This window comes from Ptychodera flava, chromosome 16 (genome assembly GCF_041260155.1).
Source record: "Ptychodera flava strain L36383 chromosome 16, AS_Pfla_20210202, whole genome shotgun sequence".
NCBI lineage: Eukaryota > Metazoa > Hemichordata > Enteropneusta > Ptychoderidae > Ptychodera > Ptychodera flava.
The window spans coordinates 23,118,345-23,132,655 of record NC_091943.1 but is presented as its reverse complement, the minus strand read 5'-3'; the positions used below and the strand labels follow the sequence as shown (position 1 = coordinate 23,132,655).

Below are 14,311 nucleotides of genomic sequence, written 5' to 3'. Positions count from 1 at the left end.
CCTTGTGACTTTTTGTCTGATCTCTTTCACATTATTTTTGTCAATTTCTGTCAAATTACAGGCCCAGCTACAGGTAAAGTTGTCTTAAAACTCAAATCAGACATCAAGAAAGCCATGTTCATAACATAAAACGCATGCCCACTACAGCATTGCATGTTAGGCCTACGTAAGAAAGGAATAAGTCATCATATCATAGATAATAATATCCATGTTTTCTAATCATGACATTTGATTGAGACAACAGGTCCCTTCATATTAGGATGTCTGTCAGATCTCAGTTATGATTTCACATGACAATTCTTTCACTTCCAGTCAAACCCTGTTATTGGTTTGATCCATGTACAGTCAATGTGGCAATGAAAGGGCCTAATCTTGGTTTTGCATAGTCAATGATAAATTAAAGAATGACTTTTTTATTTCATTACCATTGAATGTTGAGGTAGAATGCTCCTTAAGGACAAATATATGGACCTTCAAACTTGTACTATACATTTTATTCTGTCTCATGTGGGGCTCATTGTGAAGTTCATGGAGTAAATAATGTTTTCACCAGTTTATACTTGTGAAAATCAAAGTTAAACTCGTTTCCCCCTTAGAGGAATGGCAACCATCCCCACAGGGATGGCGGCCGTGTTGAATTTCAAGTGTTACAAAATATTGGATTCTCTTGTTCCAAATTTTGCCATAAGCCCTGATTTTTATGCCTAATTTGGAAAGGAAATTTTTGAACGTTCTCTTCTGGAAAGTTTGAGTAAACATGTAAGTCCTTCAATTTCGGGGCGCATACTACATGTACCTCATAAGAAAAAATGCATGCAACCAAACCCCCTAAGTTCCCACTAATGTAAGTTCCATGGATGAAACCATCACATGTTTTGGACATAATCACCTTAGAAATATCCAGCATGCAAAACTGATCTGAGTTTGCATGACACTACCAACAGTAAAGAATCTCAGTGCATGATCAAATCCAGTATAGTTATGCTATGGTCTCCCGTACCATTGTCAAATTTAATTATGAGTTTCCTGTACATCAATGTAGTTTCACCGTTCTCCTGCATTTCACTATTGAGGAATATATATCCTGATGTCGATAAATTCAAATGTCCCCAGCTGATTCACAGTGCTGTTATGCTTGTTACTGAAATCCTGCAGTGTGCTGGAAGATACGGTGACGATTGTTGTGAGATTTACACAGCTGTTGTACAAATTCACAGGATTTTTCTTATAGAGAAAGATAAAGAAATCGCCAAATCACAGAAAGCCATGTTTAGACTGGTGTGGGTCAGCCAACATTGAAATGTCTCAGTATTAAACACTTCAAAAGATCCTTGCATTGTAATATGTCAGGGAGACTCTTCATCCACAAAACTTTCATTATCTCCTTTTCATCATAGGCCAATGTGAAAGCTCAAGTAGCCAACAGAAAACAACAGTTAAGACTTGCCAGTGATCAGTATGAAGCCTTACAGAGGGAACTTGAAGAGATGCTTGCCAGGATAGAAAAAGAAACTGCTGAAATCAGAAAACTGGAGCAACAACTCCAAGAAGGTAAAAAAGTTATTATCTTATGCCTTTTTTCCTGCTTCTCAGTAGATATGGCATGCAACCACATCATCTAAAAAAAACGGTAAGAGTTTGTGTTGTCAAATTTTTACAAAACCCCCATGAAACTATGATATGACATGTTTGAATACACTGAACAAACAACACATTAGTCCTGAGCAAAGCATTGCGTGAAATTGATTGCCCTCAATCATAAATTATTTTCTCCTCTAAAATCCAGGAAAAGCAGCTGCAAATGAGGAACTGAAGGAAGAATTAGAAGGCATCGTAGAGAGCCTGACTGAGTACCTGAACAATGTCAAGCAGCAAGCGCTGAAACAGAGAGACGATTATGAAGACCTGAGGAGGGAGAAGGAACAATTGATGGCACAGCTACATGACCTGGAAGCAGAGAGGAGCATGATACGATTTGAAGCTGAACAAAATAAAGAACTGCAGCGGGTGAGGTCAAGTTGTGAAAATGCAACTCACTGATATAAAGTTTGAAAATTAAAGGGCTAGTAGCTTAACTTCTAATGATATTTGTTTTGTATGTTGATTGCAAGTTCTTGTTTGTACTTTCCAAACAGGTTAAAACTGGCCATTTAGCTTGCCAACACAGCACCTGCACATTATGAATGCATTGTTATTGTTTGCATTTGAATTCTAGGCTGGACCAGAATTCATTTGTCAACAATAATGATGCAATTTACACCTGTACAGACTTAGTTGACAAGCTGAATATTGTGAAACCTGTCAAAACCGAACCTGTCTAAACTGGAAACCTGTCCAAACCGAACCTTTTCCCAGTCCCATTTCAATAGAACTCTAGGGTAAAAGGACCTCTATAAACCGAACACCTCTCCAAACTGAACAAGTTTCTCAGTCCCTTCAGGGTTCGGTTTTAAACAGGTTTTACTGTACTGTGTATCTCAACATGCCTAGGGGAATCGAACAGGAAACTGTAGTCGACATTAAAATCTAATTAAAATCGGAAAAAATATCATTAAAAGTTACAGCTTTCTCTGTAAGCAAATAAAAGGATGAAAAATGCAAGATAATTGAGATATTTGATTTCAAAATTTCTTGGTGTTATCACAAGAGAATTAGCAGTATAAACAGGTCATCTCAGAGTTCAGAATCCTAGGAAATATTACATCAGTATCTTTGTGACTTATCAAAGTATTCCAAAGGTTATGTTGGAAAATCCTGCAGTTCGTTGTTGAAAAAATACTCTTTATCTTATAGAAAGCTTGTGACAGTTTTAATTTTGAAGTTTAATCGCAGTGAGCGAGAACATGAGCAAATGATATAATGAAATTCAACTAGAGTGCAAGCAATTATTTTTTACAGAAAATCAACGACTTAGAAAGATCCTTTTCTGAAGCTCAGACTGAGAACGCTGCACTGCGTCAATCCCAGACAGAGCTGAGCAAACGTCTTGATCCCGATACAGAGGCTAGACTCAGAGCTGCCGCTGAAGAAGCAGAAAAGTACAGAGCTGCCCTGGAGGAAGAGCAGAGGAAAGCACAGGTAGGTAACACTTGGGGGAATATTGGGTATCATGACATGGGTAAGAAAATATGAAATGTAGAAACAGTTCAAGAATCCTGAATGTGGTTTCATCAGGTTTTGTGACTTCATAGATTTAACACATTTGTATTGCTACCAGTAATATAGTACACAAAATGTTTCAAGTGGTCACATTTTCAAAGCAGCCGTAATAAGAGGTGAAGTATAAACTAACATTCCCTCAGGATATGGGGTAGGTGCAGTTGAAAACTATTTTCTTATTTATCTGGGTGTGACCCATGAAAAAAGGGCAAATTTTTACAAAACCATGTGTGATTTTGAAAAGGCAAAAAAAGGGTTGAGGGTCAGAGGGTTTTAAATAGGGTAGGTTGGGTACTTGAAACACACTTTTTTATTTGGCTTTGTCTCTCAGCATTTAACAAAGAATTTTAGAGTTTTATAATCCTTACTACTACATACAAGCGATTTTTCTGTTTCAATTCAAAGAATTGTCATTATCTGTGTACAAGTGGTACAAGAAATCAAATCATCCAGGTTTGGTTGTGACTTATTTCAAGTGAACTTGTTGCATTGTTTCCTGCTTGTCAATGTCCACTAGCAAGCGTATTCCACAGTAATCAAAATGTGACATGGTTTGGTGACATCCCATCATAGTGATTGACAGACAGAACATAGCTTGTCAAATTTCTAGAATCCCGCTATCCCACAGCCTATGAGATGAAACACTTGCACATACGTGTTTCCTTTCTTACGTATAGTAATTCTTATTCATGTCATCTCAGGCTGAGAGAGAAGCCATGCACAGTCAGCTGATGCGAGAGCAGGAGAGAGTTGACCTTGCTCTGAGTGAAGCCAAGGTCATGACTGAAAAGGAGGAAGAAGGAAGGCGCCTTGCAATGCAGGTTGCAGCACTACAGGTAAGCCATACTGTACATTATAAGGTTATCACGAAAATACCGCAAGGGATGCACAAGGACTTTGGCACGGCCTATTGCCTTACACAGAGTGGAGGGTGATGCACAGCACCAATGCCTAAGCATACCTATGCATTTGTATAATATAGTGCACTTATATGGAGAGGCTCCAGGATAGTGAAGATAAACTCTTTTCAAGGATAGAAGCAAAACTGCGACAGTTGACAAAAGTATGGCCAAATGTGCTTTCTGATTGTCACATCAAATCCAGGATAGCCATTTTATTCAGCACAGCAATCGCTTGTGACATTTTGCAGTAAGCATGCAACTTTTGTTTGATGGTAAACTTTGTACATCATTCTTATCATTGCCATGATCATGACTCTGTTTATCATGTTGGTCATTTATCTAGGCAACCAATGAATCCCTCAAAAACCGCCTGCGAGAGCAGCAAGACCAGATTGACGAGGTGATGAACAACAGCATGAGGCCGGAAGACGTCGTGAAGAGGTTGCATGAGATGTCGGTTCACATGGACGATGGCGGGGACATTGTGCCGTACAGTGACAGAGACATCCTGGGGAAGACACTGTCTGACTTGCAGAGCCAACTCCAAGAGAAGCTACGGCAGTCTATGAAAGACAAAGAACAGGCCAAGAAGAGACAAGAACAGGTAGATTAAAATTTGCCGTGCAAATGTAACCCTAACATGGCTGTTTCAATTACTGCTGTGATATGTGCTTTTTTTATCTCCTAGTAAATATGACCAGCTGCATGTAACACGGACAGAATGAGGAAAATCTCCAACTTTTCTTTACTGTACCCACTTCCTTGCATCCCAAACAATAGACCCTAAGTGTCTGTGCAAGAACTACAAAAGAAGTGATGAACATGTGAAAATTTGTTTGCAAAGAACTTGTAAGGTTGTTCACTTTTAGGAATATGGGACCGTCACACAGAATATATCTCATGGTTTATGACTACCACTTGTATTCATGATTTTGACCTTGAGTTACCTTTACATAAGTTAGGGTATCATGTGCCTCAAAACTGAAAGACTTAACTTTTTCTCAACTTTCCTCCAGAAAATCTTACAACATCCTCTTTCAAAATCAGGAATAAAACTTGGACATCACTGTCCAAATTTTGGTACTCTTTTTTTTTTGGGGGGGGGGATACCTGTGTTGTCTCTGCAGAGAGGAATTAAATTTTTTATTTAAAAAAAAAGTGAGCCAATAAACACGTCTTTACTTCAAAAGCGTCAAAATCAGTCCACACAAGCAGCAGATCAGAAGCGTTTTGGATAAATTTGAAAATCTGAATTTCTGTGCCCGAGGCACATGGTACCTTAATGTCATATCTCAATGACTTAACGTGAAATAGCAAACATAATAAATATAACTTGAAAGAACATTTACTGTATTATACCAGACTGTGTTCACTATATCTTCAAGTCCAACAAAGACAGATTTATAGATGCACTCACACCCATCATTAGAACCAGCGATTTCTTGCTCATCAGTCAATGAATCGAGTGACAACTTATGAACATTGTTGATCTTTTGCAGGCTGAAGCTGAGATCAAACAAATGAGAGACACTCTGAAGAAAGCAGAGCAGCAGTTTAAACAGGCAACAGAGAAAGCCCTACAAGCTAAGGTGAGTGTAAAGAACACAGGGACAGGTTGATAAATACAGAAAAGATACCGAATTTCACAGATTACATTGGAATTCTGATATACATGTGTTCATTTGTCATAATTACATTACGTAGTATGTTGCTGATTCATATTTAATAACCTCCATCCTGATGTGCCATGATTTATAAATGTTCATGAATAATTAATCGCGGCAAAGTGGCATCATAACGTAACAGTACACTGAAACCATAATTTCCTCCTTTACAACAAAGGATTGTGATGGTACCAAATTTATGAAGGCAATTACGTACTGTTTACATACGAAATATGATCTGGAAAGGCCCATGTGAGGTTTTTCAGAGGCAGGCAAAACACTGCCATCGCCAGTAAATTTCAGTCACCAGACTTGCAGGTCATTTTGTTCCCATGTATGGTTCAGTTAATGGCAGAATCTCAAGTAATTAAGTACATCAAATTGTGAATATCTAGTCTGACATTATTCAACTCAAGCATACAACTACAGGTAAAATACGGATGTGCCTCAAAACTGAGGGTTTAAACTTTTTTCCTCGACCTTTCCTCAAGGAAACTGTAACAAACCATTCTTCTTCAAAATCAAGAATAAGATTTCAAAGGGCGCTTGGCAAAATTTGGTGCAAGAAAAACACATTACTGATTCCTATGTTAATTCTATAAGAAAAAATTAAATTTTCAATTTTCACAAAAAAAGTCAGCAAAACTTCATTTCGTCCACAGGATTCAAAATGAATCTATATAAGTGGCATATCAGCAAAGTATTGTAAAAATTTGAGTCTGAACAGCTGTACTCTGTGCACATCCTATTTTGAAGAATGCACCAGTAGTATGAAAATGGATTTATCAAGACTTCAATGACAAATTAAGGCAATGTAATCAAAGTGATGTTTGAGCAAAAGTTTTTGTCTTTCACTTTTGAGCCATGTACTACCTTATATAAAACATCTGGAGATAGACTGTCAGTTTTCATCACTCGGAATCCATACTTCCTTACACACAGTTTTGGTCCGATGTAAACATTTCAAAGCTATGAGTTTACTAATTCATTCATGCAAAGAGACTCATTCTTGTAATGTTGAAATGCAATTTGATGAGAATGAAACTCTTTTTAATGAAATGACACATCCACATAATCCAAAACCACTGACTGTTCATTCTGTCTCTCACATACAGCTTGCTGAGCAGAAGAAAGCACACGAGTCCAATTTGCTACACATGCAGCAAGACATGAGAAAACTCAGTGATAAGATTAAAGAAGCAGAGAGAAGAGCTGCCGAGGAGAGAGAGAGACAGAGACAGGAAATGGAGGTATGTGTTTTGTTTTTTTGTCTCAGGGCAGTGTTGTTTTAACTATGCTTCTTTGGATGGTAGTCAAACAAACTTTACAAGAAATATACCATATGTAAAACAAACCAACAAATGCTGCTCATCCTTAGAGCACCCTTCAAAACCATCAGAGCTCCATTTGTTTGGCCCATGAAATGGTCCACTGCAGCTCTAATCAATATATAAAGAACCGTCAATTATGGCAATGGCAGGAGAAAACTATGAGCCTTGGCATTGAAGTTTTTAAGTTTTACTATCAGAGATGTTAGAAACAATGCAATGAGGAAGACAGATATATAACAGAACAGCGGAATGGTCGAAGAACTATGTAATACTCATACTTTTGAAATTGTGTATTAAAGTCTGTCACAAGTGTGTATTCTTCTATTTTGTCAGGCATCTAGAAACAAGCCATCATCTCCTGAAAGAAGCCCTGCGAAGGCAGAGGGCTCCGATGAGAAGAAACCTACGCCCATCAAAGTTGTCCCCGATCCAAAGGATAGAGAGAAGATCAAGGAATTGGAAAAAGCTCTGATGGAATCCAAGAAGAGAGAAAAAAGTATCGATAAAAATTCATCAAAGAAAGTAGGTACACCTGCTACTGTGTGGTATTTGCAGTTCTAATGAAAAAGCATGAATCTTATGAGATAGGTTTCTAAAATCTACAATTTAGGTAAAACAAATTAAGCCCACAATGGTGTAAATGTTTGTATTGGAGACCCAGGATGTCTTAAATTTACTGGAATTTTATTTTAAAATAATGTTTTCCAGTGATTTGAGAAATAAAAGGATCAGTAGCTGTAACTGTTGATAATTCTTTTCACTTCTTTTGTTTTGTATGTTAATTTTAAGTTCTTGTACTACTTCCTAAAGCTATTAATCTCATCAACACAGCATCTTTACATGTAAAAATACTCAGTTATTGTTCACATTTGAATTCTAGTCCAGACCAGAATTCACATGTCCACAATTGCAATGCAGTCTGTACCTGTACAAGCTGAGTTGATAAGCTTGACATGTGTATCTCACCATGCTTTTGGCAGCACCCCACAATATCATCATAGCCACTCATCAATAAAAATAATCTTCGGTATCAATCCTTTCTTCTGTGGCAAAGCTGGTTTCTCTAAATTCAGAAACGGGGTGAGAGGTCAAAATTTGCCAGGAAACTCATTCCAATAGGCCTACTCTTGCATAAATAATGCCACACTCTGACGACTTCAATTTTCCATTGAAAACTGATGCTGCAGAAGTCATTTGATAGTGGTACAAATACACATGGATGATCAAGTCCATACACATATGAGTATACATATCCGGGATACATATGCTCAGGGTTATATTTTTACCACAGTCCATTCAAATTCTGGACTTCATCTACCGGTATTCTTTAATCTTTGAAAGTACTCCTGGTTTTATTGCAATAATACTTGACCCTTTGAATGCTGTAATTTTTGCCCTCCAAAATTTTAGTGCAATATTTTATTAATTCTAGGAGTTTTTGTGTAATTTTTTGATAATTTCAAACCTAATGGCCATCACATTTCATTTGCGTAAGTTTTTTATCAAAATTTTGGCAAAAATCTGTGTAAAATGACTGGTATATTATATGAAGGCGACTAAAATTGACTTTGGCACTCAAAAGGTTAATTTGCATGTAAACTCTGTCCCTTGCATACAGCTTTCTGAAGCTGAAGCCCAGATTGCCAGACTGGAGGGTGAACTGAGGAGAAGACAGTCACGTGACGATGAAGACAAGAAGAAGAAAGACAAAGACAAAGAGAAGGAGAAACAAAGAGAGCGTGAGCTTGCAAAGGAGAGAGAGAGAAAAGAAAAAGCCAAACAAGCGGAAAAACTCAATGCGGAGAAAAAGGAATTGGAAAGGAGGAAACAGGAACGGGAGGAAAAACAGCGTGAAACAGAAAGACAGAAAAAAGTATCAGAGGTGAGTCAGCGTAAAGATACTCTAACATTCTTGGGACAATCATGCTGACTTCTAAGATTTCTACAGGGTGAAGCGTTGATGTGATGAAGATGGAATAAGTTTCATATTGTCGTTGCATTGCTATGCCTTGTCACTTAGGATTCAATGAATGAGTGCTTTGTCTACATGTATATAGGGTACAGTGTGGTGCATTCCATCCTAAAACCTTATGTGATCTCTCTCAAGTGGCCAGATTGTTAATTTCACTGTTGGTGATTGCAGGTTTAGTACTGCATTTAGCTGCATACATGCAACATTTGACACTGCTGCTAGAGACTCAGGAAAATTTTGTCAGTGTCTCATGTATGGCTGTTGTGGCAGCTTGTGTTCTGAGCCAGTCATATCTTTTCCAACATTCGTCTAACATGAGCCGTTACCTATTTAGTTGTATTTTGATGGTTCTTGCATGCATGGTTTGCAGAAATATAGTCTATCTTGCGGACAAATATTTTTATTTTGCATATTAATATAAGACAGCCGTGATGTCATTGGCAAACATCCCTAATTGCACAAACAACCTAAAACATAGTTAGCTGTGTTGTTGAGAGGTTCTTTGAATCATGTGTTAAAGCAAGTCAGCTGTGTACATGTATGTAAAAGTTTTGTTCACTCACTAAACATCACAAATTTAGCAGTGTAGCATTCCAAATACACTTCGTGTAGTTTCACTCAGTGTGTCTCAGCCAGATTTTCCTTTATTTCCTGGATTTGCTGAAAGAGATCTGGTTGAATTATGTTATTTTTCCTGGCTAGCCATCTCACAACTCTAACAATAAACTTAATTTGCAAATGTGAAAAGTAATTAAACCATACCTTTTAGTGGCTGATACCACTTCCCATAATTGTTGACATCATCGATTTATATAAACAGCGCATCAGATCTCTCAGCCCTCCATAGATTTGATTCTCTTCAACAAACAAAACCAATAATTTATATGACTATTCCATGGGTAACTCAGCCCGTCTGATTCATAAAAGCTTGATTCCTGTGCAGGCCCCCCACTGATCAATAAATGGGTCTTTACGGTCTTCTTTGTTCTTTTGGGGAAGCCTTTCAAAAGTGGCGTCTGCGGTTCCTTTTCACAACATCCACAATATTGATTGATTGATTTGCTATGTAAATGAGGGTTGTACCATTACATTTCAGGGCCTGCAAACACACTTTTCTGTGTCTCCCTAGCTTTTGTACTTTGACGATCAGACTTATCGTGTCCATGGGATTGTATCTGTTCAACGGTAGTGTGCTATGGCCTGTTCAACCTTATGTCCCTATACACAGGTCCACACTCGCCATTGAAAACAGCTGGGTTGGACCAAACCACTGTGGTGAAGGGGTTAAAAATTCAACAGTGTGTTTAACTTAGATCTGTTCACTTGCAAGAGGATACACCCTACCATACTCAACATCAACATCAAAATGTCGCACAGGTTGTAATAATTGATCATAGAAACATCCTAGTTGACATTTAGGGTTTTCTGAAGTGAACATTATTTTGAAGATTTGAATCTGAACCCAGGTAGATCTCTTGGGTCGGACAAACATTAGCTACTTGTCTGGCTTTACTGTATTCGATACATTATATGTATCATGCTAAGATGGCACTGTACAAGGTAACAATCTAGTTTTGATTGTTTCTTTGTTTGTCTTTTTCTATTCTGTTGTCTGCGTTGAGTTGATATTTTTCTTTTCTTATTCCAACTCCAAAGCAGTGATATTGTTTTGGTGAATCTTTTGTTAAAAGACCCAAATGCTGAGTGGCACTATGAGTAAATGATAATTTCAATTATCATGGCTGGCCAAAATTCACAAAAGAAGAACTTTTGATTGCAGACTACATTTAAAAGAACAGAGAAATTTGCAAATCACAGCTGTTCAACTTCTTTCGATACCTTCAGTCTTGTACAATATAAGAATTTGCCGTAGACATTTTATCTATCTGTTTTGGAATCTGCAATCTGGATGTAATCACGTCTTTCCAATATTCCTTTGAAAAAAAAGAAATACAATGGATGTTTCAACAGATGGGCGATTTATGCCAGTGTTAAAATGCCCCAGCCATAAACAAGGGTTGTCTTTCATTTGACAGGAACAGTACAGTCACCCACAGGCCAGAAGAGCAGCTAGGGGACTTGCCAAAGCACAGGAGGAGATTGAAAAACTACAGGCATTGCTCATTGACAAAGAGAAGGAACTTGAGGTAGAGATACAGGAAACTGATAGGGCCTCTCAGACCGTAGGTGAGTACACAACTCATGGCATCTACAATTCATGTGGAATGGAATAGTTCAATGCGAATTTATATGGGGGAAAAAGTCGAGGAAAAATTTTAATCACTGCAACTTTTAACGCCAGCATTAGAAAGATGGTGCAGACAAAGGATCAAGTTTGCAAATAGTGAGTTTCAATGGTAATTATCATAACAAATCTAGTACTCACTATAATCATGGATCATGAACTTATTCAAGTACACTTTTTGGAGAAAACATATATGACAATATGATGCTGACATTATGATATATGACATTATGGTACTGTAGTTTATCTAGTTCCCATCTTCATGCTGTACAATATGTCACTTAAACATATTATCTTTGTGATTAATATTATTTCCAGACAATTTAATTATGGAAAGTTAAGACTAATTACTGTACGGTTCAATATGAAGGCCCATGAAAACCTAATCCAAAAGTGCATTCTCACATGATGCACGTACACACAGACTTGCATCACTGTATATGGACGTACATGCAGGAATATCCATTCACTAATATAGAGAAATGTTTACCCTGTCTGAAAACACAGAATTGTGTGGTTTTACTCATTTTCATAATGCATTTCACTGATGTGCATAATACCTCACTCAACAGGTGAATCACACAAGTTGTTACTGGAGGTGATCAAGGCAAATTTTGCACGATATCTCTCATACAGGATACTCATCATGGCTATTGTTAGGTACCAATACTTTCCATGATTTCCGGACAGTGTAAAAAGGTCCTTGGTTTGTTATGATTGACAGTGTTCTTATGACATTACGGAGTGATGCTTCTCATTTTTCATGTGGAATAGGGATCAGGTTCTCAACAGGGGGATTTTAAGGGGTGAGCCACCACCACCCCCGCCCGAAATTCTGGAACAATCTTTTCATAACTGTACAAAAGAATACATTTTCACAACAAAAGAATATGCAACATATGCATTGTTATGTAAAGTAGCCGTCCCTCGGTTTTTCCAAGCTGTGTAGAACACCGGGGATAATTCTGCTTTCATGGTGGCGTAGCTACCATCATCATCAAACCAGGTTGTTTGAAATAGTCCATACAATCATGATTGTGACCTGGTGGGAATTATTATTCATCATTGTCCTCCAACATATGCCATCCTAGGATAGCTTGTTTCCATTCAAAGGACAATGTGTCATTTCCCATTGCAGCTACAATGAGATCTTGTTGATAAATTCAGCTTCTACTTGACAGATTTGGTTTCTAATTAACAAATGAGTGGTTTTCAATTGATATATATATAACACAAAGTCATTGCCACTCTCTGCAATTCTTTACTTTAGGTTTTATATTGACCAGTGTGCAAACAGTGCCACATTCCAGGCCCACCTCCACACCTCATATTTCTAGGTATTAACAAAAATACCTGCAGAAGTTATGTCAAAATTGTGCAAACGCTTGGCATTCAGATTCCCATATGGTTGGACAATGACAAAATTTTTTTCAAAAGCAGTTTGACGTTGCCGCCTTACCGTTCATTGCGCCTGGCTCCATGTCATAGGGGAATAGTGTTGTTCATTCAAGAGGCATCAGTTAACTGTCCAGTCATCAATTGATGCCCTTGAATATTGGTACAGACCTGCTATCCCAGTATGGGTGTCACCCCGCTACGTTATGCATGTGCTATTTAAAGCTGATCACGCGTACAGTATTTAATCCACTGTGATGCAGTGCTCGCGATGGAGAACACAGATGTTATTGAGTACTACTGGGTCCCAGATTCCAAGGGTAGGTCTCTATTTTCCCAGCTGACAAAAAGGTGAACCTTATATACTCGCAGTGAAATGGTGGACATGATTGTGTAAAGATTTTTTTATCCCTGTTACCATGGATACCTTGTTACCGGGGGTAATATGCAAAACAGTCACAAAAAGGATGAACAGCACACAGGTGGTATTGTAAATTTTGTCAAAACTGTAATTTTTGACGGGCTATGGTTTTGCAAAGAGATATGCTGATTTTTAACTTTTGGATGTAGGGTACCGTAGATTCAGAGTTGGAATGGATATGTCTGCTCAAGTCCAAGCTAGATTTTTTTTTTCTTTGTTTTTTTTTTCATAATGGTTATAGTTCCCATGTTTGTGCCATAATGGTTAATTCCCATGCTTGTGTACAGATGCATGTATCAGCTGCATGGACAATGGCCAACGAATGGCTATAAATACAGTAGCTACAATGGATGAAAGTGAAACATGTCAAAACTGGTCATCAATCTCATGATCAAAAAAAAATTGTGGCAAACTTTCCCACGCATTTTATAAAACTCGAATCCCTCTCAATTTTTTCATCCAATTTGTACATGGCATGAAACAGCTTGATCTTGTCACTTGCATGATTCATATAATTCTTATCATAATCATAGATCTGTGCAATTTTTAACAGATGCATATGTACATGATTGCTCAATCAAGATATAAAGTGGTAGTAGTACTCCATCTCTGTATTGTCACCAGCTTGACTTTCTTGTGAATATGTTGGGTGAAAATGGGAGAAGGTCAGATACATGCTTGGTTGTGGCTGTCTTTAAATAGGGCTGCCACATCGTCTGCCCAAAAAAATGACACATAAATTCAAAGTTGTTTGGCTTGTGTGTCAAGTTAATCATCAACAACATATGGACACATAGGATATTTACGCAGCAAACATATGAAGATTGACAGACAGATGACAGGTGAAAAACATCTGGTATCTAGAAGCAGAATTTGATTGCAAAAGCATTGTTATTTGGAATTATTACCTTTTTAATGATTTTATACAGTGTTCTGCCATAAGTACTTGAGCATCATATCAAAGTGTTTGATAATATAGATGACATCACAGAGTCCATAATTATTCTAGTTGACTTATCTTTTGAATTCAATGTTTTCTGAAAGACGTGGTTTTGGTATTGAACGTAGGAATTTAAGCGACTGGTGAATTTATCAGTTTTTTCAACATTTGTGTCACATAACTGTATGCAAATTAGTACCAGCAGGATCTCTTGGGTGCGGCATTTGAAATGTCACCCATGCTTTGCTAAATTTGCACGTCACAACAAAATAGAAATTACAA

General features: G+C 37.6%; 1 protein-coding gene and 1 long non-coding RNA gene across 8 annotated transcripts in view; one reads left to right on the top strand and one right to left on the bottom strand.

Annotated features, from left to right (window-relative positions):
* LOC139114342 (centriolin-like) overlaps positions 1-14,311 on the top strand; it is a 67,085-nt gene that overhangs the window by 18,100 nt on the left and 34,674 nt on the right. For all 7 annotated transcript variants that reach the window (XM_070676004.1, XM_070676003.1, XM_070676006.1 and 4 more), the window contains exons 11-20: positions 1,398-1,551; positions 1,787-2,007; positions 2,899-3,078; positions 3,861-3,995; positions 4,405-4,665; positions 5,561-5,650; positions 6,841-6,975; positions 7,390-7,578; positions 8,675-8,938; positions 11,065-11,215. In XM_070676004.1, the coding sequence (XP_070532105.1) occupies positions 1,398-1,551; positions 1,787-2,007; positions 2,899-3,078; positions 3,861-3,995; positions 4,405-4,665; positions 5,561-5,650; positions 6,841-6,975; positions 7,390-7,578; positions 8,675-8,938; positions 11,065-11,215 (1,780 nt within the window). The remainder of the gene's footprint in view (positions 1-1,397; positions 1,552-1,786; positions 2,008-2,898; positions 3,079-3,860; positions 3,996-4,404; positions 4,666-5,560; positions 5,651-6,840; positions 6,976-7,389; positions 7,579-8,674; positions 8,939-11,064; positions 11,216-14,311) is intronic.
* On the bottom strand, positions 7,982-12,867 carry LOC139114344 (uncharacterized). Its single transcript, XR_011547858.1, has 3 exons — positions 12,733-12,867; positions 9,791-9,885; positions 7,982-8,119 (listed from the first exon to the last, which is right to left on the bottom strand). It is a non-coding gene; the product is annotated as an uncharacterized lncRNA (long non-coding RNA).